We start from the raw sequence: 25,277 nt of genomic DNA on the forward strand, positions 1-25,277 counted from the left end.
ATGTACGTTGTGTTTGTCGACTAATTTACATCTTTCTCCCCTGTCAAACGACGACCACCCGATCATTGTGAAATACATTTTTTGTAGATTTTCTAAGCTAGAAGGCCTAAAGTGTAATAATAACAGTAGTAGCATATATTTATTTGACATTTAATGAATACAAAATTTAGTACAGATCATAGAGTCATAAATTGTACTATTTTTACACCTCTATAGTACAGATTGTATTATCGGCTTCACGTACTAGGCCTAGCCTAAATCATTTTTTTTTATGGGTGAGAGCCATTCTGACTACCGTAGGGATTCCATGTCATGATGGCTACGTTAAAACATTGGGGCCCGTGGGCCTAGCTAGCCTACTAGACGATTGGCCCATAAATAACAAAACTCAGTGGATTCCAAACCCATCCTATCAACCAAACTCCTAAACAATTAAATCTAAACCTAAAACGTTCTACAAAATCGGCTGTATGTCAATATTGAGGCAAAACAAGGTCCGATCGCCGTCCGCACGTTATGGTGTCCCGCGATCGTCTAAGTAGGCCTAAAATACTCTCCAAAAAAGCGGATACTGCATCAAGCAAGTTGACCTAGTAGTAGGAAGGAGACCTAGCCGATCCGGCCCAGTTAAAAATTGAGCTAGCTAGTGTAGTAGACCCTATGCGAATTGATACTACCAGGCCTTTATAGGCTACATTTGTTAAAATTAGCAATACTATGTTCACCAATATTCCAACTCTCTCATTCGATCTCTATTATCTATAAGATACCACTCCGGTAGGTCGAGTCGACCTTCAATCAAATACTGTACATCGTTCATGTAGTGATTATAGACGGGGTATACTCGACCCGACCAGTTTGGTATTTTATACTGTATCTGCTTATCATGTGACGATGTCAACCATGGGCAGAGAGCATGTGTATTGCTCCTCAGCAGCAGGAATGTACAGTATAAGTTACGCTTCATTGATTTTGAAGGCTTTTCCCTAAGTCAGTGCGAAAATCGGCAAACGTAAACTGAGTCTCCAAATGATTTTACACAATTGTGATGAATTTTCATAGAAAATTGACTTTATAAATGGGAAGACCGACTAAAATTACATCAGATAAGTATAATTTTACAAAAGTAATTGATATGGTTAATGATAACGAGTCGTCGGAAGATTGACCATTTCACGAATTTCCTATTCTGTAACCACAGTGTGATTTTGCCGTAGCTGCACTTGTAATCTGGCCTCATTTCACAGCCTTCGTTCTGCTTCACTGGGTGCTTATATAAATTGAAACTTTTACCGTTCAAGAGACAAACAAATATATTTTTTACTATTAATTTTAAAAGTTCATGCTCGACTGATTATTGAGGAGATCGGGCCTCCAGCCCTTGTAACCAAACATTTTTAAAAACCTATAAAAAAGAATTGACAAGCAGAGAGTCGACCCCTGCAACCCTGCCTCTAGGCCTATACCCTCATCAATACACCACCGATCCATCCAGCTTGTTGATCGAATCAGGTTTTACTTTGTATAATATTAATAGAGAACAAATGTATTATATTTGTAAGCATTTTAACCAACCAATCAGAACTGAGTTGACGTTGTTTCTATACTGGTGTCACCACATAACAAACAGGCCTTCCATGGGGTTTCCCTGATCTCACAACATGCATTCAAACACACCGTTGTGGTCTTTCATTTTCAGAAAACACAGTGTGGTGGTCTTTTGTTTTCATGATGCATCAAACAACTACAATGCACTGCAAGTTTGATGTGATGCGTAAAAAAACTTTTTTATTTAAATGTAACGGTAGTCGTGTCGAGGGCCAAGACAATAACGATGGCACAAAATTATTCAATGTACAAAATATAATATTTATTCAATCAAAAGTAATATAATAAAACAATGTGAAAATGTAGTGATTCTGACTGATGTTATAGTCTCAAGAATCAATACGCAAACTAACTAACTTAACTACAAAACATATATTTATATTAAGGGGACAAAAGTATGACTAATTAAATGGTACCACATCCTGATTGACTTTCCTTGGAATACCCTCCTCAGGAATGTAGTGTTCCAAGTTTAGTAGGCATCGGGGAGAGTAAGGGGTGAATAGCCTGTGTGACTAATAGGGTTTGGTCCCACCATGTTACATTCCCCCGCTCGTCAATTCGAAGCCATGTCTTCGAAACCAACGAGTCACTGAGCCAAAAATGTATTGACAAACAAACAAACTTAACTACGAACATCTTAAATCTAAACAAAAAGAAAAAGTAATGCAAATCGTCACAAATCAATAAATGGGCAAACGTGGCAAAATATACAAAATTAAAAGTAAAATTGTTCAAAGTTCCCAATTTAAAAGTCATAATAATAATATAAAGTGTTCAGCTCAGCAATGCTCGATTAAAATAAAAGTCAGTTGGTCATAAATTCAGTATTAACTCCCGAATGGATACATCAATCAGCAGTCTATCAGTCCGTTGCCTGGAAACAGTTTGTATTTTTGTAACAAAAAAAATCTGTAAACAACATAACTGCAGTTGACTGCTCATTATATCTTGAAGAAAATGTTTAAAAAATGTACATTTCTGGACTCAAGTTTATCATTAAAGTGAAACAGTTTATCAATAAGTAATTATCATGTAAGTGTTAAAAGTTTCTTGTGATCCATTGTAAACTTCATTCAGGGAACATAGTTGTGAAAAGCTTCTTATATCTAGTGGGCAGGAGGGGAGAACCAATAAAACACAATTCAACATACACATCATCATGAAAGTTGCAGTAAACTTAATACTACATTTAACTAAATCCAATTTGATAAGCAAATATTAGCGTATTATATTTAAGATTATACATTACAAACATGAAAGTGATTTTACAAAATTATTGAAAAAGGCACTCTTAACTACTGTACTGTACATAAGATAAAATACGTAGTGATCCATCAGGTTTGGGGACAGAAGCAATGGAGGCAGACCATGGGATTGTCAATGGTTCAATAATACCATTATCATGCATGTGTTGTAGGCCTATTTGTAATTTGACTTTGTCTTCTAATGCATAAGGGATTCTATAGGCTTTTTGTCTTACTGGGGTATCTGTTGTTGTACAGTACGTACTTCATGTTTAACCATATCTGTTCTACCTGGGATATCTGTAAACATAAATCGTTTTGAGTCATGATATGGTGAAGGTCGCCTTTCTGGGAAGGAGTAAAGGTAGCCCGGGATTTCAATATCTTTATAGGATTGGGCTTCGGAAGTGGCGGGGCCTGGTGGCTCGGGAGGGAACCAGTCGTCTGGATCTGGGTCACGTGCAGTGTACATACAATCATTGTTTCGTTTCTGTGGACGTTCGTTATATAACCGTAGTGAATTAATGTGGTATGTTTTGTGTTTGTTACCAACTAGTATTTCATAATTAGCACTCAAATACACTCAAATATTCTTTATTCATCCTCTATCATGAAAATATACAACAACAATATATGAGAACATAAAAAAGATGAAAAGGAAACACATAAAAACTCAAAAGAGCTTGATTAGTTGTGTCCCCCTATGTCCCTAACTAGCCTAAAAAACTAAAACATAAATAATAAAAAAGCTAAATCCTGCAACAAGTATAATTTTTAAAATTATTTGTAAAATGATAATAAATGTTCTTTAAACAATGATTTAAATATATATATTGATTTGGTACTTTGTAGTTCGTAATTCAAGTCATTCCACAATTTGGGTCCCACACATGACACAGTAAAACTAGTAGAAGTACGATTACGTTTTCTGAGTCTCATTTTGTCTTTAGATCTTGTATTATAATTATGGTAAGAACCATTTTAATAAAGAGCGATGAAAAACGCACGTCCTGATTAGTAGTAACATTATACATGAAAAGCCCAATTTGGTACTTATTGATATCCGCAATTTTAAGAAGTTTAAATTTATAGAAACATTCAGTCATTGAATCATTAAACTTTGACCATGTTATAGCTCGTAATGCCCTTTTCTGGAGTTTAAATAACTCATCTAAATAACTTGGAAATGTGCTACACCATATTATGTTGCAATAATTTAATACTGGTTCAATGAGTGATTTGTATATTGTCCAGAGAGAATAGGTTGGTAAAAAATGTCTTACTTTATATAGTATGCCTACATATCGAGATATTTTCCTAGCTGTAACATTGATGTGGTTCTTATATGTGAGAAATTCATCAATATGTACTCCAAGGAATTTAGTCGATTTAACTCTATCTATTCTTTTATTGTTGACATAAATATTTACATTCTCTAAATTACTTGGATTTCGCTGATTGCGGAAAATTATGTAATTAGTTTTTTTAACGTTGATTGATAGTTTATTGCACATGAACCAATCCGAAACATTTTTTAGTTCACCATTAACTAGTTCTATGAGCGTATCCAAGTTTTCGTGAGATGCAGATATGTTTGTGTCGTCAGCAAATAAAACAAAAGATAACGAGTTTGAGCAATTAAATACATCGTTAATGTACAAAATAAAAAGTAGAGGCCCCAGAATTGAACCCTGTGGTACTCCGCAATTTATATCCATCAAACACGAACTTGTGTTATCAATAGACGTAAATTGTTTCCTTCCACTAATATAGTTTCTAAACCATTTAAGGGCCGTGCCTCTTATGCCATAGTGTTCCAATTTTTTAATAACATCACTTAAAACTTTAGAGATAGGATAGGGACCTTGCCATTTAGATTTAACTTTCGATGTGTCATCTGGGAGGAGAATTAATACTTTCTGTCCAACCTTAAATTTTCGAGGCAATGTTTTCTTATTATAATAATGTTTCTGTTTCACTTGGGCTTGTTTAAGGTTGGTTCTAGCAATGTCATTTTTCTTGGGAAAGGTTTAAGTGGTAGGGCATCAGTGATTGGGAACGTTTTAACGTTAAGGGCAGCAGCTAAATTAATAGCCTCTTGTCTTTCTTGGTCACGGGCTTGTTTTCTGGTAATAGCTAATATAGAAGGGGCCATGTGACGTCGTTTGGGTTACCGGTCATAACTTTGTTGCCAAGTAATAAGTCTTTAGGGGTGTCATTACACACGGCTGCCTTTAATTTTCCTTTATAAGCCTTACAATCAATATGTACGTGTACAACTGGGAGGGTTATGCATTGACCAGTAAAGCCTTGTACGGTAACAGTTTCACTGGTATAATCCTTGTGTTTAACAAAAGTACTTTTTACAATGCTTTGGGAGCACCCAGTGTCTCTACGTATTTCGGCCTGTCTGTTGTTAATTGTACCAGACAGTAACCATGGGTTTGTCCCACAATTGTGTTCAATATACAGGCCTAGTAATTGATCTTTTGCAGGGTTGTTGTTAAGGGGGCATTGTCAATGAAATGTGGCCTGGTTTATTACATTTGTAGCACATAATGTTTTGTGTAGTGTAGTGGTGATTGGTGTAGGTACTGTTTCGATATTCAAACTGATAAAAACTCGTGAACTCAGATTGACTTGAATAGTGGATTTATTGTGTCCCAACTGATTATCTCAAGTAGGTTGTTCGAACCTATCAATAAAAATACAATACTATACGTAAATCCTAGAACGTTTAACTCAGTAACAAATGTATAATCTAAGCTATTTATAATTAAAATTAAAGTTCAGCTCATGATCAAAGTGTATACGCAAACTTACACTTTTCGACATCCAAAACTCAACTCAAATTACTCAACAGCTTGAACATTGAAATGTTAAATATCACCTAAAAAAAACACAAGAACGTTTATACATGTTAAATCATTCCGTAAAATTGTAAGCTCAAAACTAATAAAAGTAGATCAAATCAAAGTAATAAAATCTCTCCTTATCTTTCTACACTCAAAAACTTCTAACCACAAAATACCATTAATCAGGGATCAACATTCACGAGCCGAACCCCAACCTCAGCACAATAGAAACTCAAAATGATATCAATCCGCGTTATGTACTTGTACAGAACATTACTAACATTTTACTCTTACATTAATACACGGATAGAATATAGTTCCAATAATATAATGTTCTTAAACATCTACAACTAACATGCATTACTAATACATATGCCGTATCATTCAATCCACAACTTAGTTCAACCATAAGCTATAATGTTGATTAAGTAATTAAACATACAGTCAACTCTCTTTCAAACTTTAAGTTCACTAACTATCTATACTGTTACCGTATTTATAGACTATGATTTCGGCATTTAAATCGTTCTAATATAACTAATACTTTTATAATCACGTTTAATACAATAAAATAGATTAACTCACCGATCGTTTCTTAAAATACTCTTAAACAACGGCGTTAATTTACTCAATTATTTCTCTTAATGTTTTCACGTTTTCTCAGAAAAGTATGCAGTCTTCTCACGTGTATTACTGTAAAACCACAACTTTGTAGAGGGCGTTAATTCCTTTCTCTAACGAAACACTCCCCCCACCTTAATACAATTACTAAAATTACATATGTTTATTTTTTGTTTGTTTGTTTGTTTGTTTTAACTCTCTTCAACAGGTAGTAATAATACCAATCTCTGAATTGCTCTTCTCAATCTTGTTATAGCTCCAGTATTTGTTGTCGATCGTACAATCACGTTGCGCACTCTATCATCATTGCTAACAATTGCTTCTTCAACTACTCCTGTCTTCCATTTACCTCGCTTAATTCCTTCTTCTTGTATTAATACTACGTCGCCAACTTTCAAGTTCCTACATTCCGTTCTCCATTTCTTTTTCACAATCAATGACGTAAAATAACATTTGGTCCATTTCTGCCAGAACTCCTCTATCAGACACTGCATGTATCTCATCCTTCTCGCATGACCTCCCCTGTCATTCCATGGTCCCATAGGTGCCGCTTTATCAGATCTACCCAGCAACAAGTCGTTCGGACAAAGATACGTGCCATCTTCCGGACTAGTAGGATGTTGACCTATCGGTCTACTATTTAGCAGATCCGATATTTCAAATAACACGGTCTGTAGCTCCTCAAATGACAACACTTGTTCACCTACTGTATGAAATAGTGCTTTCTTTATGCCTTTAATTAAAGACTCAGTAACCCCATTTTGCCAAGGAGCATCCGGCGTACTATATGTCCACTTAACATTATACTCCAGCGACGATTTCTTGAGTGTCTCATGCATCGCTGCCAACTGTGACCCACAGTCCGTAAATACCTCTGCTGGATATCCTCTTATCGCAGAAAACCTCCTAAATACTTTCTGCACTGCACCCTCACTGTAGTCAACCGCCAAATCGAGATGCACAGCTCTAGTCACTAGACAGTTTAGTATCACTCCATACGCCTTGCCGTGAGTCCTCTTCTGGACTTCACCTCTTACTCTGAATGGGCCGAACAGATCACACCCTACATAAGTCCACGGGGGTGACGGTTTTAGTCTTTGGATAGGTAGTGATCCCATAATTTGTTCCTGCACTTTCCCTTCAAGGCGTCTGCAACCCATACACTTGTTTCTTACTGATGATACTATGCGCCTTAATCGGATTATCCAATATTTTGCTCTAACCTTTGCCATAGTAGCGCTCACTCCACTGTGAGATAATTTATGTACCTTCTCGGTATACAACTTAGAAAACGTATGATCTGTTGGAAGTAGAGGTACTAGTTTGTTATTGTAACTGAAATGAACATGGTTCTTGATTCTCTCTCCCACTACCACAATTCCATCTTCGTCTATCATCGGTCCTAAGCTACCATATTTGTTCGTAAATGCTACTGGCGTTTTAATCTTTAAGTCTCTTATCGGGCGTTGTACAGTCTTGATCCAATACCGTTCGGCTTCATATATGTCGTTCTCGTTCAGATCTATTCCAGCGGACTTAAAGCTTTTTTGCTTTGCTATGCGCTTAACCATGGCGGTTGTTTTTAACAATTTGTCGAAGCTTCCAAATCTTTTAATGTTAATAGGGCTTTCTATCACTTCCTCTACGTCTGCCACCATGATCACTCCAACTCTTTCTGGTATGTCCGAAACGCTACAACTCTGAGAGATTGGCCATTGCTCTAAAGGATTTCTCATGAATTCTGGCCCCTGGAACCACTGTTTATTCTCTTCTAAACATTTGCTCGTAATACTCCTAGAAATAATATCTGCAATGTTATCTTTGCCGGCAACCCAGAACCAGTCTGTAGAGTCACTAAACTGCTGAATTTCTCCTATCCTGGTCGCAGCAAATGTTTTAAAACCATAGCTCTCTTTCTGTATCATGGATCGGACAATTTCGCTGTCTACTAGGTATAAAACCCTCACAAACGGGATTCTGCTCTCTTCTCTGATTGTTTTTGCTAGTCGCACACTCATTACTGCCGCGCTCAACTCCAACCTGACTATACTTGTTATTCTCACGGGGGCAACTCTACTTTTAGCAGCCATCAAGCGAGATTCGAATACCCCAAGATTCGTCTCATATCTGATGTAGGCAACTGTCCCCATAGCTTCTTTTGAGGCATCTGAGAACATTATCAACGTAGGGTTTTCGCTTTGTTTGCTTGGTTTTACACTTCGAGGTATTGACACCTTTTCGCAATTTTTAACATCCTTTAGAAAGCTGCGCCATTCGTCTAAGTCTCCCGGCTCAATTTCTTGATCCCAATCCACCTTCTTTCCCCACAAATTTCTCAGTAGTATCTTTGCTCTTACGGTCACCGGAGATAGTAACCCCAATGGATCATATATGGAATTGGCTGCACCTAAGCATTTTCTCTTAGTCAGGCTTCCTATTTCTTCGCAGTACGTTGGTACTGGTACCTTTAGCTTATCGTCTCGGGGGTTCCATTCTAACCCTAAAAATTTGGTAGTGTCCATGTTTACACCTGAGATGGTCCATTCTTTTACATTGAAACTTCCTTTGCTCAGTATAGCGTTGATCTCTTCGGATCTCTCGTAGGCCTTTTCTACGGTCTGTAGATTATCGGCTATGTCGTCCATATACACGTTTTCCTGTAGCGTTTGTGCTGCTTCCGGAAACAGTTCTGCCGAAAGCTCTGCTGTCCTTTGTAGTGCTCTTATAGCCATAGTAGCAGATGGTCCATCTCCAAAATTCACCGCTGTGACACAATAAGTGTGAATTGGACGATCTATCTCCATATTCCTCCAAAGAAAGCGATGGGTATGCTGGTCCAACATTGAAATATCAATACTGTGGTACATTTTCTTGATATCTCCTACTAAAGCAACTTGTTCTCTTCTAAATCGAAATAGAACGGCCAACAAGTTATTGTTAACGTCTGGTCCTTTGGCCCAATATTCGTTCAGCACATGGCCCTTATAGTTTGCACTACTGTTAAAAACAATTCTTAAAGGTGTACTTTTACTGTCCGGTTTTGCTATTCCGTGATGTGATATGTAGTGAACAGGTCCTTTATAGCTCCTCATCTCACTGTCAGATAACTTACGAGCAACTTTCCGCTGTAACATATCATCTATCTGTGAAGCATAGCACTCTGCATATTTCTCATTTTTCTGCAATCTCTTTTCGGTTGCTCTCAGTTTCGCTTCCGCAACTAATCGGTTGTCCGGTAAATCTTTAGGATCTCTGATCCATGGATATTTGGCTGTCCATTTACCATCTGAATAACTCAAACCTTCGTCAATAAGATTCAGTTCTCTTTCTTCCTTTAGGGTAAATCGTTTTGACCCAATGGGACAATTGCCACACTTGCAACTTCCGCACTTCGGATTGCAAGCAACTCCCATACTTTCTATATCAAGGAATTGCGAAGAAACCTGTTTTTCTATGTACGTAAGGTTGGTTGCGTTAGACTCACTCCGACACACAGGATGTTTACCAAAAACCATTACTCCAAACGTCCCTTCACATAGAGCCAATTCCCCTTCAGTCCGCAGAATGTTCGGAAATAGACTTGCATTGTCTGCTCCTATCAACAATTCTACCGCACCTGTAGGTCTCTCTATCAGATGCTTTTCCACCTTAAAGATGTCAGCTAACTTCTCAGTGTCTTGAGGGAGTAGTCTGTTTGTAATGCGTGGCATCCCAAATACTTCTATTTTAATATATCCATTATACTTCGTCTTTAGCGGCAATGTATAACTGAATGTCTCGATTTGCTCAGTTTCACCGCCAAATTTTGTCACAGAGACTGTCAGCGGCTTTCCTTTCAACTTTAGTTTTTCAGCTACGTCTGCCAATATAACGGATGACGTACTTGCCGTATCAAACATCGCGTTGACTTTGGTGCCCCCTTTCGTTATCACGCTCTTGGCCATTAAGATACACGGCGCGTCAGTGCCGGTACTAGTCTGTTGCGACGTTGCGGTGTTCTGAGTATTTGAAGCTGGCTCTTTTTTCGGTGGAAAATGAATTAACGGGTGATGCTTCCTACTGCATCCATCCTTTCCACAATTTCCCAACTTACATGTTTTCACTTGATGCCCATGTTTGAGGCATCTGAAACAAACTCTTTTCTGTTTGATGACCTCTATTCGTTCTTGCATTGACATGGCCTTAAAACCTTTGCAGTCTTGCGTTTGGTGTTTAGCATTGTCATGTAAGATACAAGCAGCAATATCTGTGGGCTTCTCTGTAAATACCGTGTTGACAATGCTGCGTTGCTGTTTTGGTCTCTGATTAGTTTCGTGTAAGCTAGTCATCATATATTTCAAACTTTTGGCTTCTTCTTCTAGGTAGTCCAAAAGAATCTTCAGTTTACCGTCTTTTTCTATTTTATCCTTCGATTGAGGATCATGTATTAGTCTGACCCATCTTCTCTTTTGATCGTCGGGTAATCTACTCTCAATTTCACTTATTACTCTGGTATTGTTCATCTCGTGCTCTATTGCCATCCGCTTCAGATTTCGATGGCATGCTGAAATTAGATCTATGAACTCAACAAATTGTTTCTCTTCTCCTTCCTTTAAAGGATTTTGCTTCAGAATGTCCCCTATGAGCGCATTGACCAGCTTGTGTCTATCGCCATATTTCTCGTCTAGTAGGGTCCACATTTGCTCATAATCGTCTTCAGCTGCTTGTACAACAACTTTATTCACCTCGTTACCTAAACAAGACCGGAGTCTGAAAGGCAACTGCTCTGGATGTGTAGCCTTTTCCACAAATTTCTTAAAGTCCGTCTTAAACCTCGTGTATGTCTTTATGTCCCCATTGAATTTCGGCAACTCCATTTTCTTTAGCTCAATTTTATGTGTTTCGGTTTGTCTCATTCCGTCTTTGGAGTCCTTTTGTACCGCCTCTTCTTGATCTTTTCTATGTTTATAAAAGAGTAGTCTGATCGAGCTATGAACGTCTATCCGTGGTAGCATCCATGCGTCTTCTTCCGCTTCTTTGTCAGCCTCAGTCAGATCTAGTATCTTCTCGTGCGCAATCTTTAAATTTTGGAATGACTCGTCCAACTCTTCATACAAATCTTTTAACAACTCCGGTGGATGATTTGCGTGTACCGATGTTTTCATCTCCTCTGCCTTTGTTTTAAAGCTCCGTTCTCTCCTCCGTCTGTGCCTTTTTGCATCCTCCATCTCTGTGCGTTGACAATCTTGCCAAGTGTTCGAATGTTTCGATATTCAAACTGATAAAAACTCGTGAACTCAGATTGACTTGAATAGTGGATTTATTGTGTCCCAACTGATTATCTCAAGTAGGTTGTTCGAACCTATCAATAAAAATACAATACTATACGTAAATCCTAGAACGTTTAACTCAGTAACAAATGTATAATCTAAGCTATTTATAATTAAAATTAAAGTTCAGCTCATGATCAAAGTGTATACGCAAACTTACACTTTTCGACATCCAAAACTCAACTCAAATTACTCAACAGCTTGAACATTGAAATGTTAAATATCACCTAAAAAAAACACAAGAACGTTTATACATGTTAAATCATTCCGTAAAATTGTAAGCTCAAAACTAATAAAAGTAGATCAAATCAAAGTAATAAAATCTCTCCTTATCTTTCTACACTCAAAAACTTCTAACCACAAAATACCATTAATCAGGGATCAACATTCACGAGCCGAACCCCAACCTCAGCACAATAGAAACTCAAAATGATATCAATCCGCGTTATGTACTTGTACAGAACATTACTAACATTTTACTCTTACATTAATACACGGATAGAATATAGTTCCAATAATATAATGTTCTTAAACATCTACAACTAACATGCATTACTAATACATATGCCGTATCATTCAATCCACAACTTAGTTCAACCATAAGCTATAATGTTGATTAAGTAATTAAACATACAGTCAACTCTCTTTCAAACTTTAAGTTCACTAACTATCTATACTGTTACCGTATTTATAGACTATGATTTCGGCATTTAAATCGTTCTAATATAACTAATACTTTTATAATCACGTTTAATACAATAAAATAGATTAACTCACCGATCGTTTCTTAAAATACTCTTAAACAACGGCGTTAATTTACTCAATTATTTCTCTTAATGTTTTCACGTTTTCTCAGAAAAGTATGCAGTCTTCTCACGTGTATTACTGTAAAACCACAACTTTGTAGAGGGCGTTAATTCCTTTCTCTAACGAAACAGGTACCGCTAGGGGCTGAATAATTATCAAAAGGGATCGAGAGCAAGGGTTCTGGGGAATAACTCGATGTAGGTTGGGGAGGGCCTTGGGATGCGGGACTGTAACTAGGAAACGGCGGAGCTATTGATTGAATGGTGGATATTCTCGGGGAAGGTCTGGTGTTGGGTTTAGAGATAGATTCCATCCAGGGTTTACCTTTAATTTCAATCAGGGTATCGGCAATTCGGGAAAATTCATGGGACGTTTTAGGCTCTCTTTCTTTGATTAGGGAAGCAAGTGGGAAGGGGAGTTTTTGGATCGCCTGATCTAAAAGAAAAAAGTCAAGAATTTCCTTGGGGTCTTGTAGGTTAACTTTTGCACTTCGGAGCCACCTCGTCATGTCTCGATCAAGTTTTCCAACCCACACTCTAGTGGACACTGAAAGGGGTTTTGGGGTTTGTCTAAATTGTTTCCGATATGTTTCAGCTGTGAGGTGGTACTTCAGGATAGCATCTTTAAGGTCGTTGCAGACCTTAATTTATAAATATAAGAGGAGAGCTCCTAATGGCCTTGTTGAGGCCATTAGGAGAGCCATTATTTATCCGAGGCACAGGCCCACCATGGTTGGGCCTGTGGCGAGCCGAATTTTGATAAATGACACCTCTAGATGGCCGGAAATGGTACTCTCGCACGTAAAATTCATCGTAGGTCATTGTTCTCTGAACGTAGTCTACGATGTATTGTTATGATAATTATCTACGCGTCGATCGTAGGGTGGTTCGTAGGGTTAGTAAACACCATTGTCATCGCCTTTAGAAGCATGGACAATGCAAACAAACAATGTATTGTTTGCTAATTAAAATCATATCTAAAGATAGTAGACGTCAATTTTTGTAGCCACCCTAGCTAGGCCTACGCATCGGTTATCCTAATTTGGACGGAAATCCGCCGACGAGACGACATCGGGTCCCGTGGACCTCAGCTCACGCAGAGAGAGTCGAGGCTATCTAGTCTAGTTTCGGCGGCCTACACTATAAATTATTTAATCCTACCTTGGGTTAGCGAATTATAAAAAGAACGACACCTAGCCTAGGCTAGGACACCAACAAAATATATGCAAAATAAATATATATTCCATATTATTATTAATTACTATAAGATTTAACATAAAGGCTTAAGCCTTTTAAAATGATTACGACCAGAATTTGGAGGGGAAAACATGTGAGCAGTTAAGATCAGAGAGTATTATGTTTCATGTCATGTGACACAAAATCCAGGTACACGATCTTAATTACTGTTTATCGTCGGCAGCCACCCTCCAAAAAAACATGTGAGATGTTGCGGTAAAGCAGAGAGTATCGCGTTTCATGCCATGTGACCAAAAAAACTAGGTCTGTATAATTACGGTCTTCTGTCGGCAGTCTTTTTGAGCGACCGATTGAACGTTCTGATACTATATTTAGAATGAATTGTTTACGATATTTTTCTCGCAACATCAAAGATCGTAGGCGCGCCTAGCCTATCGGGGGTAGCCATAACAAAGATCGTTTGCGCGACTATATATAGACTGTGTGTTGTATTCGGGGTTAATATTCTTATTATTTTTATGACGCACTGTAACAGGTTGGGGAGCGCTATTTTAGGCGCTCCTTTGATCGTTTTCAGGAGCGCCAAGGAGCGTCAGCGCCATGGCGCTCCTTTTAAATCAAGGTCTGTCGTTGTATGTGAAGTTCTGTAAGGGCATATCGTTGTAGGCCTCTCTGGCTTTACCAGTTAATTTTGGGAGAAGAAGGTGTAGAGTCCAATTTTCAGGGGGAATTTGGCACTGTCTTGCAATACGCTCAAAGCATGACAAGTAAATATCAATTTCATCCTTATCTGTGATTTTAGGGATCTTATTAATGAAGCAATCTCCTTCAGTGCGATCCAGTCAAGGAAGCCCTTCAACAGTCGGACCCAGCATATATTTGGATGCTACTGATGTTATAGTCTCAAGAATCAATACCCAAACTAACTAACTTAACTACAAAACAGTATTTATATTAAGGGGACAAAAGTATGACTAATTAAATGGTACCACATCCTGATTGACTTTCCTTGGAAGACCCTCCTCAGGAATGTAGTGTTCCAAGTTAAGTAGGCATCGGGGAGAGTAAGGGGTGAATAGCCTGTGTGACTAATAGGGTTTGGTCCCACCATGTTACACTAATACTGAAATTTATTACAAAAATTTGAGAACTAATAAAGAAATTGGTACACTATTTAAAAAGTGTAATAAGGGATCATCTCACAGTGTGTTGATTGACTTGGTACTTTGGAGGGAACATAAAGTTGTGAACAACCTAAATACACATTTTATATGTCAAGGAGAATAATAATAATAATGCTGTATTATGGCTACTGTAAATCTGATTCAAGCTTCGCCGTCAAAAATACTTATTCTTTTTTGTTTTTATTGACATTAATTTATTGTGACTTAAAAGTTTAATTTGTTTAAAAGAATATTAGTATTTCTAATCTAGAGTATACTACAAAGGATTGTGTTGTTTTGTGTGTTAGATTGTGTACATAAGGCATGTGCATTGTTAGATTGTACACATAAGGCATGTGCAGTGTTAGATTGTACACATAAGGCATGTGCATTGTTAGATTGTACACATAAGGCATGTGTATTGTTAGATTGTACACATAAGGCATGTGCATTGTTAGATTGTACACATAAGGCAGTGTATTGTTAGATTGTGCACATAAGGCATGTGTATTGTTAGATTGTACACATAAGGCATGTGTATTGTTAGATTGTGCACATAAGGCATGTGCATTGTTAGATTGTACACATAAGGCAGTGTATTGTTAGATTGTACACATAAGGCATGTGTATTGTTAGATTGTACACATAAGGCATGTGCATTGTTAGATTGTACACATAAGGCATGTGTATTGTTAGATTGTACACATAAGGCATGTGCATTGTTAGATTGTACACATAAGGCATGTGCATTGTTAGATTGTACACATAAGGCATGTGTATTGTTAGATTGTGCACATAAGGCATGTGCATTGTTAGATTGTACACATAAGGCATGTGCATTGTTAGATTGTACACATAAGGCATGTGTATTGTTAGATTGTACACATAAGGCATGTGCATTGTTAGATTGTACACATAAGGCAGTGTATTGTTAGATTGTGCACATAAGGCATGTGTATTGTTAGATTGTACACATAAGGCATGTGCATTGTTAGATTGTACACATAAGGCATGTGTATTGTTAGATTGTACACATAAGGCATGTGTATTGTTAGATTGTACACATAAGGCATGTGTATTGTTAGATTGTGTACATAAGGCATGTGTATTGTTAGATTGTACACATAAGGCATGTACCCCACCTCCACCACCACCACCACCACCATCACAGACAGTGGATGCATCGTTTGCGTTCAAAGACGACGGATTCAATTATTGGCAAGCTACTCATCAGAATTACATAATGCGATAGTTGACACTGAACCACGTTCGTTTTCCTTTCATCGAACGCTCCAGTTCATCGAACCAATACGGTATCTGCATCTCAGCCAGTGGCGGTGGTGATGCAAGATGATCAACATTCAACGATGATGATGATGATGATGGTGGTGCTGGTGATGTAACTTTAACTGTTGCATTTCGCTGACATTTCAAGTTCTTCAAAGAAGCGCATAGACTGTCAACACTCTTAACGTATCGATCGGTGGCCATAGACACGACTCCGTTCACATCGTTCTCTACAAAGTCATCTACTCTGTACTTTTCCGAAAAGAATCTGCATACATCCATTTGCGTACATCGATTCATCACAAACACACAGGCGCACACACACACTTTAGAAATGTCCACACTGCGTATACCCTTACTGCGATTGCCTATTTCTGACGACGACAATGATGATGATGATGATGATAATGATAATGATACTACTTTAACAGATTCACGATTTACAGAGTTGAGTGAGAGGTACGCTAAGCTGATTAACAGTTTTAGATTGACCAGCGATGAGAACGCGAGGCTATCGAACGTCAACCGACAGTTGAAAAGTCAACTGGAAAGTGTTAGCGACGAACGAGACGAACTTCAAAATCGACTTGAAACCGATGCACACGTTCGAGATTTGCAAGAGGATCCATCGCCCATCGAGCAGTTGGTCGAAATGTACGCCAGCGTTGTGAACGTGCCCATAACCGAATTGAGGAACGAACGTACAATCAACGGACTGTCAAGTTACTACGGCGTTGCTTTCTGGTTCCGCCTGTTGGTCGAAGAAACGTTCAATTTCCTCGATAATAAACTCAAAAAGCAACTGACAAATGAATACAATCTAAATTGCCACAAATTTGTCACCATTGTCGTCGAAAATGGAGTGACCGGTTCGCTGTGTCAAATGATTCGACAGTTGCAATTGTTCAACTTAAACAAAAACAAACTAACCACCGAAATCAATCACAAAATAATTGCCAAGAATCTCTCTGATGAATATCAACGGTTCACCGTTCTGATTGTTCCCATCGTTGTCAAGGAGGACGCGGCTCGTCGTACACAAACGTCACTGTAAGAAAATACGTCAAAGTAATGCACATCGTCCACGATGCATTCATGGAACTTGACAAACGGAGGTATGGACAGTGGAAACATCGTGGAAGCTTCTCTCGTGCACGCTTCCTTGATTTCAGGCGGCACTGCTTTTCCGTTCCATAGTACGCATTCTCTTGTCTTCCAAAGAACGATTCCTTCTACGCCCACGCGCTGTCGGTGATTATCGCCCGTGAACACTAGGTTTTGTTGCGGATCGTACAGACCGACATTGTATTCATCGTTTGAAACGTCCACGCACGGACGCCATCTCTGGAACGTTTCGCAAAATCCACTGTATTCGGCTGCATCCAACAGTATTCCAACGCTTAACAAAAGACGAACGTCCCGGCGCACAAGCATCAACGATGGAATCAAGCGTATCAATCGCAACAGTCTGTGCTCTCTATTACTACTCGGAGAAACTGTCGAATCGATTGCCAGCTTGTTGTCCAGAAACTTGTTGTACTGGAAGAAATCGTCTCGTTCTTTTTCGTTACAACACAGCGCAGTCATTTTCCATAACGGAAACATACAAGTCTGTGTTTTCACCATGTCCGAACGTGAAGCGAGTAGTTGATCTTCGTCGACAACAAGACGAGTGCGATGGCGTCGTTCCGCTTCTATCACTGTCAAAACAATGGAAACTCCGTCATCGTACAACCGTTGGTTTTCACAGAAATTGTACACACGTGCGCCAAAGTTATGCCTACCGTCTCGAAGCTCTAACGCGATGGCAATTCGTCGAATCTCTTTAGGCGAGCACGTTCGAAACCAAAGTTCGAATTCATACGTATCCTGTTGGCTTTGATGAAATGATGCAGTGCTAGTGATCGTTCTCGACGTACCGCTGAAATCGGAAGCTATCAAATGCGCCTTTGTTGGAACGTGTGGCGATTTCAAACTGAGCGCAAACATAATTCCATAATTCACATAAAAAGGCATACTAATAATGATTGACGTTCAGATTGCACTCTGACGACTTGTGGTTAAATTACTAAATAAAATGAACAGATCAGACAAGAAAAAATTGCGTCAAAATCGTCTCTATTTTATTCGTAACATAAACAGCATTAGAGAAGTAATGGAGAAATTGGTACAGAAAGGCGTGTATTCGACCAAGAAGATGGATGCAATTTTATCTAACACGAACGCTCGTGAACGATTGTTGATCGACATCGAAACACGAGGTAGTTTTGCGTACAATGCATTTATCGATTCTATCCATGATGGCGGATTGAACGAGTACAAGATGACTTCAAATCCGCGCGGTTTCACAGTAATCATCAACAATTATGATGATGATGATGATGATGATGATGATTGTGCAGCGCTTGAAAATGTCTTCAATTATCTCGGCTTCCAACTGTCTGTTAATCACAATCTGACGTCCATAGAAACGAAGACGTTGCTCACACGTCTAAGTGAATACGATCACTCTAGACTAGATTGCATTGCCGTGTGCATTCTCACTCACGGTACTGTCAATGTCACTGAAATCGTCGACTGTTTCGAAAAATGTGAAACGTTGAACGGAAAACCTAAACTCTTTTTCATACAAGCTTGTCAAGTAGACGAAACAATTGTCGTGCAGCCTCAATCGTTGCCGAGAGGCTGTGACGTATCCATTACGTATTCGACCCTGGACCGTCAGTATAAGTTTATTCAGTCACTCTGTAAAGTGTTTCATTCGTATTCAACAAAACACGATTTAATGTCCATGTTGACTCTTGCCAACGGAACAATTAAAAGCAATCAGGTGGCCGCAACCCAGCACGGTCTTTGTAAGAAACTCTTTCTACGTCCCGTGCACTAAAACATGCATGCCTACTTTACACGAGTGAAATACTGCCAGAAAAAACTGACAATTCGTTGTACAGACCCGATCGGACGACGTTTGTCGCTGCAGACAAGCAATGTTGAATTCGTCGAATACGTTGAAGATGACGTGTGCGGTGACTGTGTAATGAGCAGAGGTGACAAATACGTAGCATCGAATCGAAAATACAGAAAAGTTGTATCAAACAACAGAAAGAGAATGATAAACGCTTTCGGCAATCTTCCATCTGTCGACGACGATCTGGACGCTCAGTGTGCAGTCGGTGTACACGGATGTGCATGGCATCGATACTCGTTGAATGAGCATGGATTCGTTTCGAACGTACACTATGATGAGCAAGTGCACTTTGAATGCGAAAAAATACATCCTGTAAAACTGTCCGTTCTCTACTTGATCATTAGATTGAACGTATACGGACGAATCATTGCGGCACTGTCTTACGACGGTACGAGTGTTGTACAAGCAGCAACAACAGACGACAATGAACGAAGCATACTGCTTGGAATCATAAAATCTTTCGATTCAGTTGACGTGCTCGTCTATCACGGAGAATGGGTGAGAGCGAGCATACGAGCACGATGTAAGACATTGAACGTGCCGATCGATAGCATGCCCATTTGTCTAGACACCACGAACGATGCGCGCACGTTATGTTGTGATCCAAACTCCCTGTACGAGTACGTTGGTAGACGATCCTGTTTCGAGTTGATGGCCAGCGTATCGGACGGGGCCATGCAAGACGACGCGTCTCTTTTGCCAGAATATTGCAAACAGGTAGAATCGAAAAAATTGATTGATACACTGATGAACGTGTCTAGACTCGTCGGAGTGTTCCCGAACGCATCGAGAACGCAGGTGCTCTCATCCCTGCTTTGCCGCGAGGCTATACGTCGACAAACTGTTTTCCCAAACACTCGTCGTAGAAAATCGACGCGAGACGTTAAAGGTGGTCTTGTACTGGAAACTGTACCCGATATTCACGAACACGTAGAAGTGTACGATTTCAAATCCTACTATCCACGCTTTATAGTAGACAAGAATGTAGACTATTCAACAATGTGTGAGGACGGTTCTTTTGTCGATCGGAACGTACGCGAAGGTCTTTTGCCGTCTATCATGAAGAGACTGGTGTTGGGGCGAGATGCTCATCCGCAGCACGCGACTGCCTACAAACGAGCCGCCAACGAATGCATAGGGTGTCTAGTAATTACCGGCAGTGTTCAACTGTACAACTACGTGACCTCGAAATGCAGACAGCAACTTTGTCGTCTAAAGAAATGCGCCGAAGATAACGGAGCTCGCGTTCTGTACGGAGACACGGATTCATTGTTTGTGAAACTAGCTGATGATTGTTGCAGCAGCAGAAAACGTTTGGAAGAAAGATTTGCGCAGGTTATAGGCGGCGGCGGCGGCGGCGGTGATAGCTGGCAGAAATTTGTACACAGAGAGACACTCTGTCGATTGTTATTGACCAACAAGAAGAAAAGGTACGCGTGTTTGCACGCCGACGGGAACATCAGCACCACTGGCATGTTCACCTTAAAATGTGACGTTGAACCATTACTTACAGAACTGGATAAAAACTTTGTTGAAACTGCTCTGAAGGAACGCGATTGCAACGCGGCCATAGATACGTGCATCGACATCATGCAAACACTTGTCTGTAAACTGAAAGACTCGCAGCAAGTAGACGAGCTAATGATGCGTAGAGTGTCCAAGAAAGAGACTAGCTCTGCCGCGTACAAGCAAATGTGCATCGCCTTTGGACTGTATCGACAAGTGCCCTACTACATCCGACATAACGGAGTGGCGTATCATCCGTTGGCTGCTGCCTGTTGCAATTCGACAGTGGACGCAACCGATCTACTAAGAGGTCTAAGAAAACGTTGTCGCATTGATACAGATTCCGTGCTGGGCGTTCTCGTTTCTTCTTCTTACAACAACAATATCATAAGTATACAAGAACGAATGGATAAGATGTACGCTATGATTGCAAACGTTCCATTGCATCTCTCTCGCGCGAAAACATATGAGCAGCAGCAGCAGACAACAAATGTGGACTGTTGCGCTAAAGTTGTATGCACAACGAGCCAAGAAGAACGTCAGGTTAGAAAGAACGAGCACGTTTTTAGCAGCGTGCAAGAAGAAGATAAAAGAATACTGTTTATTGTACGCTGTCACGATGCCCTTTGTAAACGGGCACATGCTTTCTGCGCTTGAAAAAAAAATAAATAAAATTCAATAATAAATAAACAACTTGTTTGTTTTTTTTTCTTTGTGGTTTTTTATTCTCACAATACATTGCAATTACACGAGTAACTTGCGTCCATGTCTTCTACACCGAGTGTAACATTGTCCAACAGTCTACGTCGGCCAATAAACGATGGTGGGTTCACGACTTCATCGCCGGTACGCAGACAACGTCTAAGTCTGTCTCGTTTGATTTTGTTCTCGTCAATACACAAATCATCACTATCATCACATTCGTTGTGCCGGCCCAAAAATAGAGAAAACACACTCTCGGTGCTTGCTCTGTCCGGTTCGTGTAACACGGTTGATTCGGTTACGCACGGAGGCAACGTGATTCCAATGGCACCTAATCGTTTCCATACACTCGGTTGAAATATGTCGGCACTTGACGTGAACGCCGTACTGCGATCATTCACTTCTGTGAGTAATCGTAACGGACATACAAACTGCGAGAATACTGTATCGATGTACTGACGATACTGATACCAATTTCGTAACGGATTGCGCCTATTCAACGACACGTCTGAAATGAACGCTCGAACGTCAGTGTCGGCCAATTCGAAATCTAATACAGTCCGGTTACCGTCATCCTCCTCCTCCTCCTCCTCCTCATTCTCTTGACCAAGAAAAACCAAGTCTCGAGATCGATTGGCAAGATCTACAAACATGTCGTTCATCGTTTGCAACGAGAAAACGGCTGTAAGAAAGTCAGCGTTTAACCATCGAATCGGTTCGTTGACTCGAGCTTTAAGAAATTTCGGCCGATTACCCGTTTGTATATCACCTCCTACGTACAATTGATCGAGACACGTCTTCAGAATGCGCGCACAATCAGACGCTTGCGAGCCCTGATTGTACGATAAACACAAGTGTCGGAATATTCTCATGAGAAGCTCAAAGTAAGGATTGTCCGAACCGTAACGTTTACCATCAAAGTACCATTGAAACGTTGCAACAGTGTCTATAGTGTACGATCCAACGAACATTCGCCAATCGTGCATCGAGTCTAGCGTACGAAATAGATCCATAAATTGTGTAAAATCGTCTAATCTAGCCATCCATAAACGTTCAGTTTTTTTGTCATCATCGTCTACAGTCAAAAGTTTCGACCAAGAAACGTGCACGGCAGGTGATGGAAGTCCGAGTCTCAACACACACACTGTCTTTAACAATTCCATAATACACACAACAACAAACAAACAAAAAAACACTGTATTACATAAACATTTATTATTTATTTCTTATACACATTTTCGTAAATGTTGAAAGTAAATGTTTTTCGTGTTTGTATTCTGCTAAAATCTCTTCTACTCTACAAACTAATTGTTTGTTTACGTCAGTTTTTTGGTGAAGTTGTTCCAATACACGATACAGGTCATGCACTGGCATCTGAATACATGCTTCCAAGTTCATTTTTTTTCCTAATTTTTTTTTTCTACTTCATCATAAATATCATCATATGATTTTTTTGTTTTTATTTTGTTTTTGCATTCTTCTCTTGTAGAGTAGCGATGATCCGAGTTGTATAATGAATACGTCGTTCATGACACATTTTCCACCACCACCACCACCACCACCACCACCACCAACAACAACAACAACGGCTTGAGTCATTTCAATTGATAGCGTTTTCGTTTGCTGCCAGATCGTTTACGGCACATGTAATGGAATGCTACATTGATTTGCAACAGTTTCTGATCAGTCAACGGTTTACCGTACTGCAGTTCATGTTCCATAGACAGTCGACAGTCAACTGAATCGAAATCGTTGATGTGTCTTAGAATTGTATCGAGAAATATGCGGCCGGTACGTTTGAGTGAATCGACCGTTTGAAATTGCGTGTTGCAACGGAGTGACGGTGAAAACAGTTGAAACTTTCGATTGCGTCCGTCTCCTCCGTCCTTGCGATCGTTTGAGATTGTAAACTTGATGGATGGGAAACGATCGTTACTGTCCACCGACTGAGATTCGTTCAACTTGAGGCGTTCCACAACAACCGATGGATTGTCTCGAATTCCATAAATTCTTCCCGCGTGATTCAGGTTATTTGTAGACGTGTGCATCGGAACGCTCTTGAACTTTCCCCATAACAGTGTCTGATGAAATTGATAATTCAATGACGTTTTTGTTCGTACGTTGAAATTTCCTCTCGTCGTAATGTTTGTCGAGCCGGTGGATGCAAACGACAAGGCGGTGGATCCTCGACATAACGGCGATTGAAATTCTACCATGTCGTCTTGTAATTTGGTTCCTCGCATGTGTATGGAATGTGTCTTTTCACGTTTGTCGTACGCGTATCGATGAGCAATGTTCTGCGACGACACCACGTTCACTAGGAAGAAATTGATGGCAGCTGTTTTACACGTAGATTCGACTTGGACGTGCACCATGAGTTTTCTCGTATAGGCGTGTGTATCGATTTTATTTTGTTTCCTAACATCTCTTTGAAAACCCTATCGGTGACCGTTTGCTGCTTCACTCCAAGAGGAAGAATGATTGACGAATCCTTTTCAATCTCGACAACTAAATGACCGTCTGTCGTTTGTCGATGCGTTGGAAACAATGACACCAAGAATCGACGTTCTCTGTCGTTGTAAACTCTAAACTCTACCGACGACGACGATGACGACGACGACGATGACGAAGGTTTTCGATACAGATTCAATGCTGATCGAACAAACACGACCGCTAACGTGCCGTCTGCGTTGTCAATCAACAGGTTCATATGATCAACTGTTATGTTTGCGCCACTTTCTTGAAACACCACATCTCCAACTAGCGTTTGAAAGTCTCTGTAAAACAAATGAACGACATTCTGCGCAACCATCTTCACCGATAACATGTCCATAGATTCGATGTTGGTGCGCTGTGATTGAACGTCGTTCTTCAACACTAGAAACGACTTTCTGTTCTCCGGTATTGGATTTAAATTGTCAACAAGCCGATCGATAAAACGTTCACCGAGAACACTTCGATATCGATCCAGTATAGGCAGTTCATCGGACGGCTGGCATTCCAGAGCCTTACATATGTTCATGTCAGAGTTTACGTACGTGTACCAGTAAGCCGTTTCGAATTTTGTCATACCACCTCTTATCTTCACAAATTGTCTGCAGAGGCCGACAAGAGTGTGTAATATCTTCGACTTTTGCCCAGTGTCTCCAAGTCTTTTCATGTCTGTGTATTGCACCTCATCAAATTGTTGGCATTCGTTGTACATTGTGGCCGTCACCACGGTCATTGCGGCAGAAAACACGTCCGATTCACTATTCAGCAGTTTCACCACTCTGTCTGTCATCACGTGACTGATATCTCGATACCCTATGGACACTAGTCTTTCTACGCTGCGCACTCCTCCGAATCCAGTGTCAACGTCCATTGTGTAGATCGGCATGTCCGATGGTATGTACGCGGAGGCTATCGATTCTCCGTGAACGCATCCAACACCTCCAAATAAGCCGACCTTTTTGCTCGATTCAAATTCGATCATTTTTCGACGATGTACTTCGGCCGAACCAAAATCAATAAACTTGAATCGGCCCTGCCGTCTGTTGTACGTCACATTCCTGATGGTTATGTCGTTATGTGCGACTCCTATCTTGTCCAGAAAAGCAAGCCCCTCGCCAACATGTCGATAAAGTGTAAGCACGCACGGCAACATTTGCATTGTCATCCGTATTGTAAACAAGTCAAAACCTTCGTTTGTCATGCGCAGACATTGAGTCACTCCTGAATCGACGACTGCCTGACATATCTGCGGCGTGTACCGTTTCAATCTGTCAAAGTAGTTTGCGTAAGCTAAAATGAAAGTTTCCTTGTTGAATGTTAAACGTACTCGTGCATCGCTGCTATTCTGATTGCCACAATGTAATTTTTCAACTAAACCAGACTCTATCGAATGGACAACGCCAAAAGAACCTCGGCTGTTCACAGTCACCAACGGATCGATTGTATTATCCAATTTGCCAAACGATAAAATCTTTTTTTGACCGTGCATTGCCGTCGTGTGCGTCAATCGAATGA

General features: G+C 39.9%; 3 protein-coding genes across 4 annotated transcripts; 1 reads left to right on the plus strand and 2 right to left on the minus strand.

Moving 5' to 3' along the window:
* Window positions 1-5,447: 5,447 nt before the first annotated feature.
* Window positions 5,448-7,939, minus strand: LOC140046787 (uncharacterized). Of its 2 annotated transcripts, XM_072091517.1 has the most exons (3): window positions 6,296-7,939; window positions 5,679-5,745; window positions 5,448-5,550 (listed from the first exon to the last, which is right to left on the minus strand). In XM_072091517.1, exon 1 carries the CDS (start codon window positions 7,900-7,902, stop codon window positions 6,523-6,525), a length of 1,380 nt encoding a protein of 459 aa, XP_071947618.1. In that variant the 5' UTR covers window positions 7,903-7,939; the 3' UTR covers window positions 5,448-5,550; window positions 5,679-5,745; window positions 6,296-6,522. The 2 variants fall into 2 exon arrangements, with proteins under 2 accessions (XP_071947618.1, XP_071947616.1); XM_072091515.1 differs by having other exon boundaries at window positions 5,679-7,939.
* An 84-nt stretch (window positions 7,940-8,023) lies between these two features.
* On the minus strand, window positions 8,024-11,538 carry LOC140047603 (uncharacterized). Its single transcript, XM_072092640.1, has 2 exons — window positions 8,124-11,538; window positions 8,024-8,031 (listed from the first exon to the last, which is right to left on the minus strand). The coding sequence occupies exons 1-2, from the start codon at window positions 11,536-11,538 to the stop codon at window positions 8,024-8,026; spliced, it is 3,423 nt and encodes a 1,140-aa protein (XP_071948741.1).
* Window positions 11,539-18,248: 6,710 nt separating this feature from the next.
* LOC140047604 (caspase-7-like) lies at window positions 18,249-18,980 on the plus strand. The gene has a single exon (XM_072092641.1). The coding sequence runs from the start codon at window positions 18,249-18,251 to the stop codon at window positions 18,978-18,980; it is 732 nt and encodes a 243-aa protein (XP_071948742.1).
* The last annotated feature ends 6,297 nt before the right edge of the window (window positions 18,981-25,277 follow it).

The sequence above is a fragment of the Antedon mediterranea genome, chromosome 4 (assembly GCF_964355755.1).
Source record: "Antedon mediterranea chromosome 4, ecAntMedi1.1, whole genome shotgun sequence".
In the NCBI taxonomy this organism is placed as follows: domain Eukaryota; kingdom Metazoa; phylum Echinodermata; class Crinoidea; order Comatulida; family Antedonidae; genus Antedon; species Antedon mediterranea.

What these genes read in the sequence shown, in the direction of transcription:
- LOC140047604 (XM_072092641.1), top strand. Translation starts at nt 18,249, where the DNA reads ATGGAGAAATTGGTACAGAAAGGCGTGTATTCGACCAAGAAGATGGAT.
- LOC140046787 (XM_072091517.1), bottom strand. Translation starts at nt 7,902, where the DNA reads ATGGTTAAGCGCATAGCAAAGCAAAAAAGCTTTAAGTCCGCTGGAATA.
- LOC140047603 (XM_072092640.1), bottom strand. Translation starts at nt 11,538, where the DNA reads ATGGAGGATGCAAAAAGGCACAGACGGAGGAGAGAACGGAGCTTTAAA.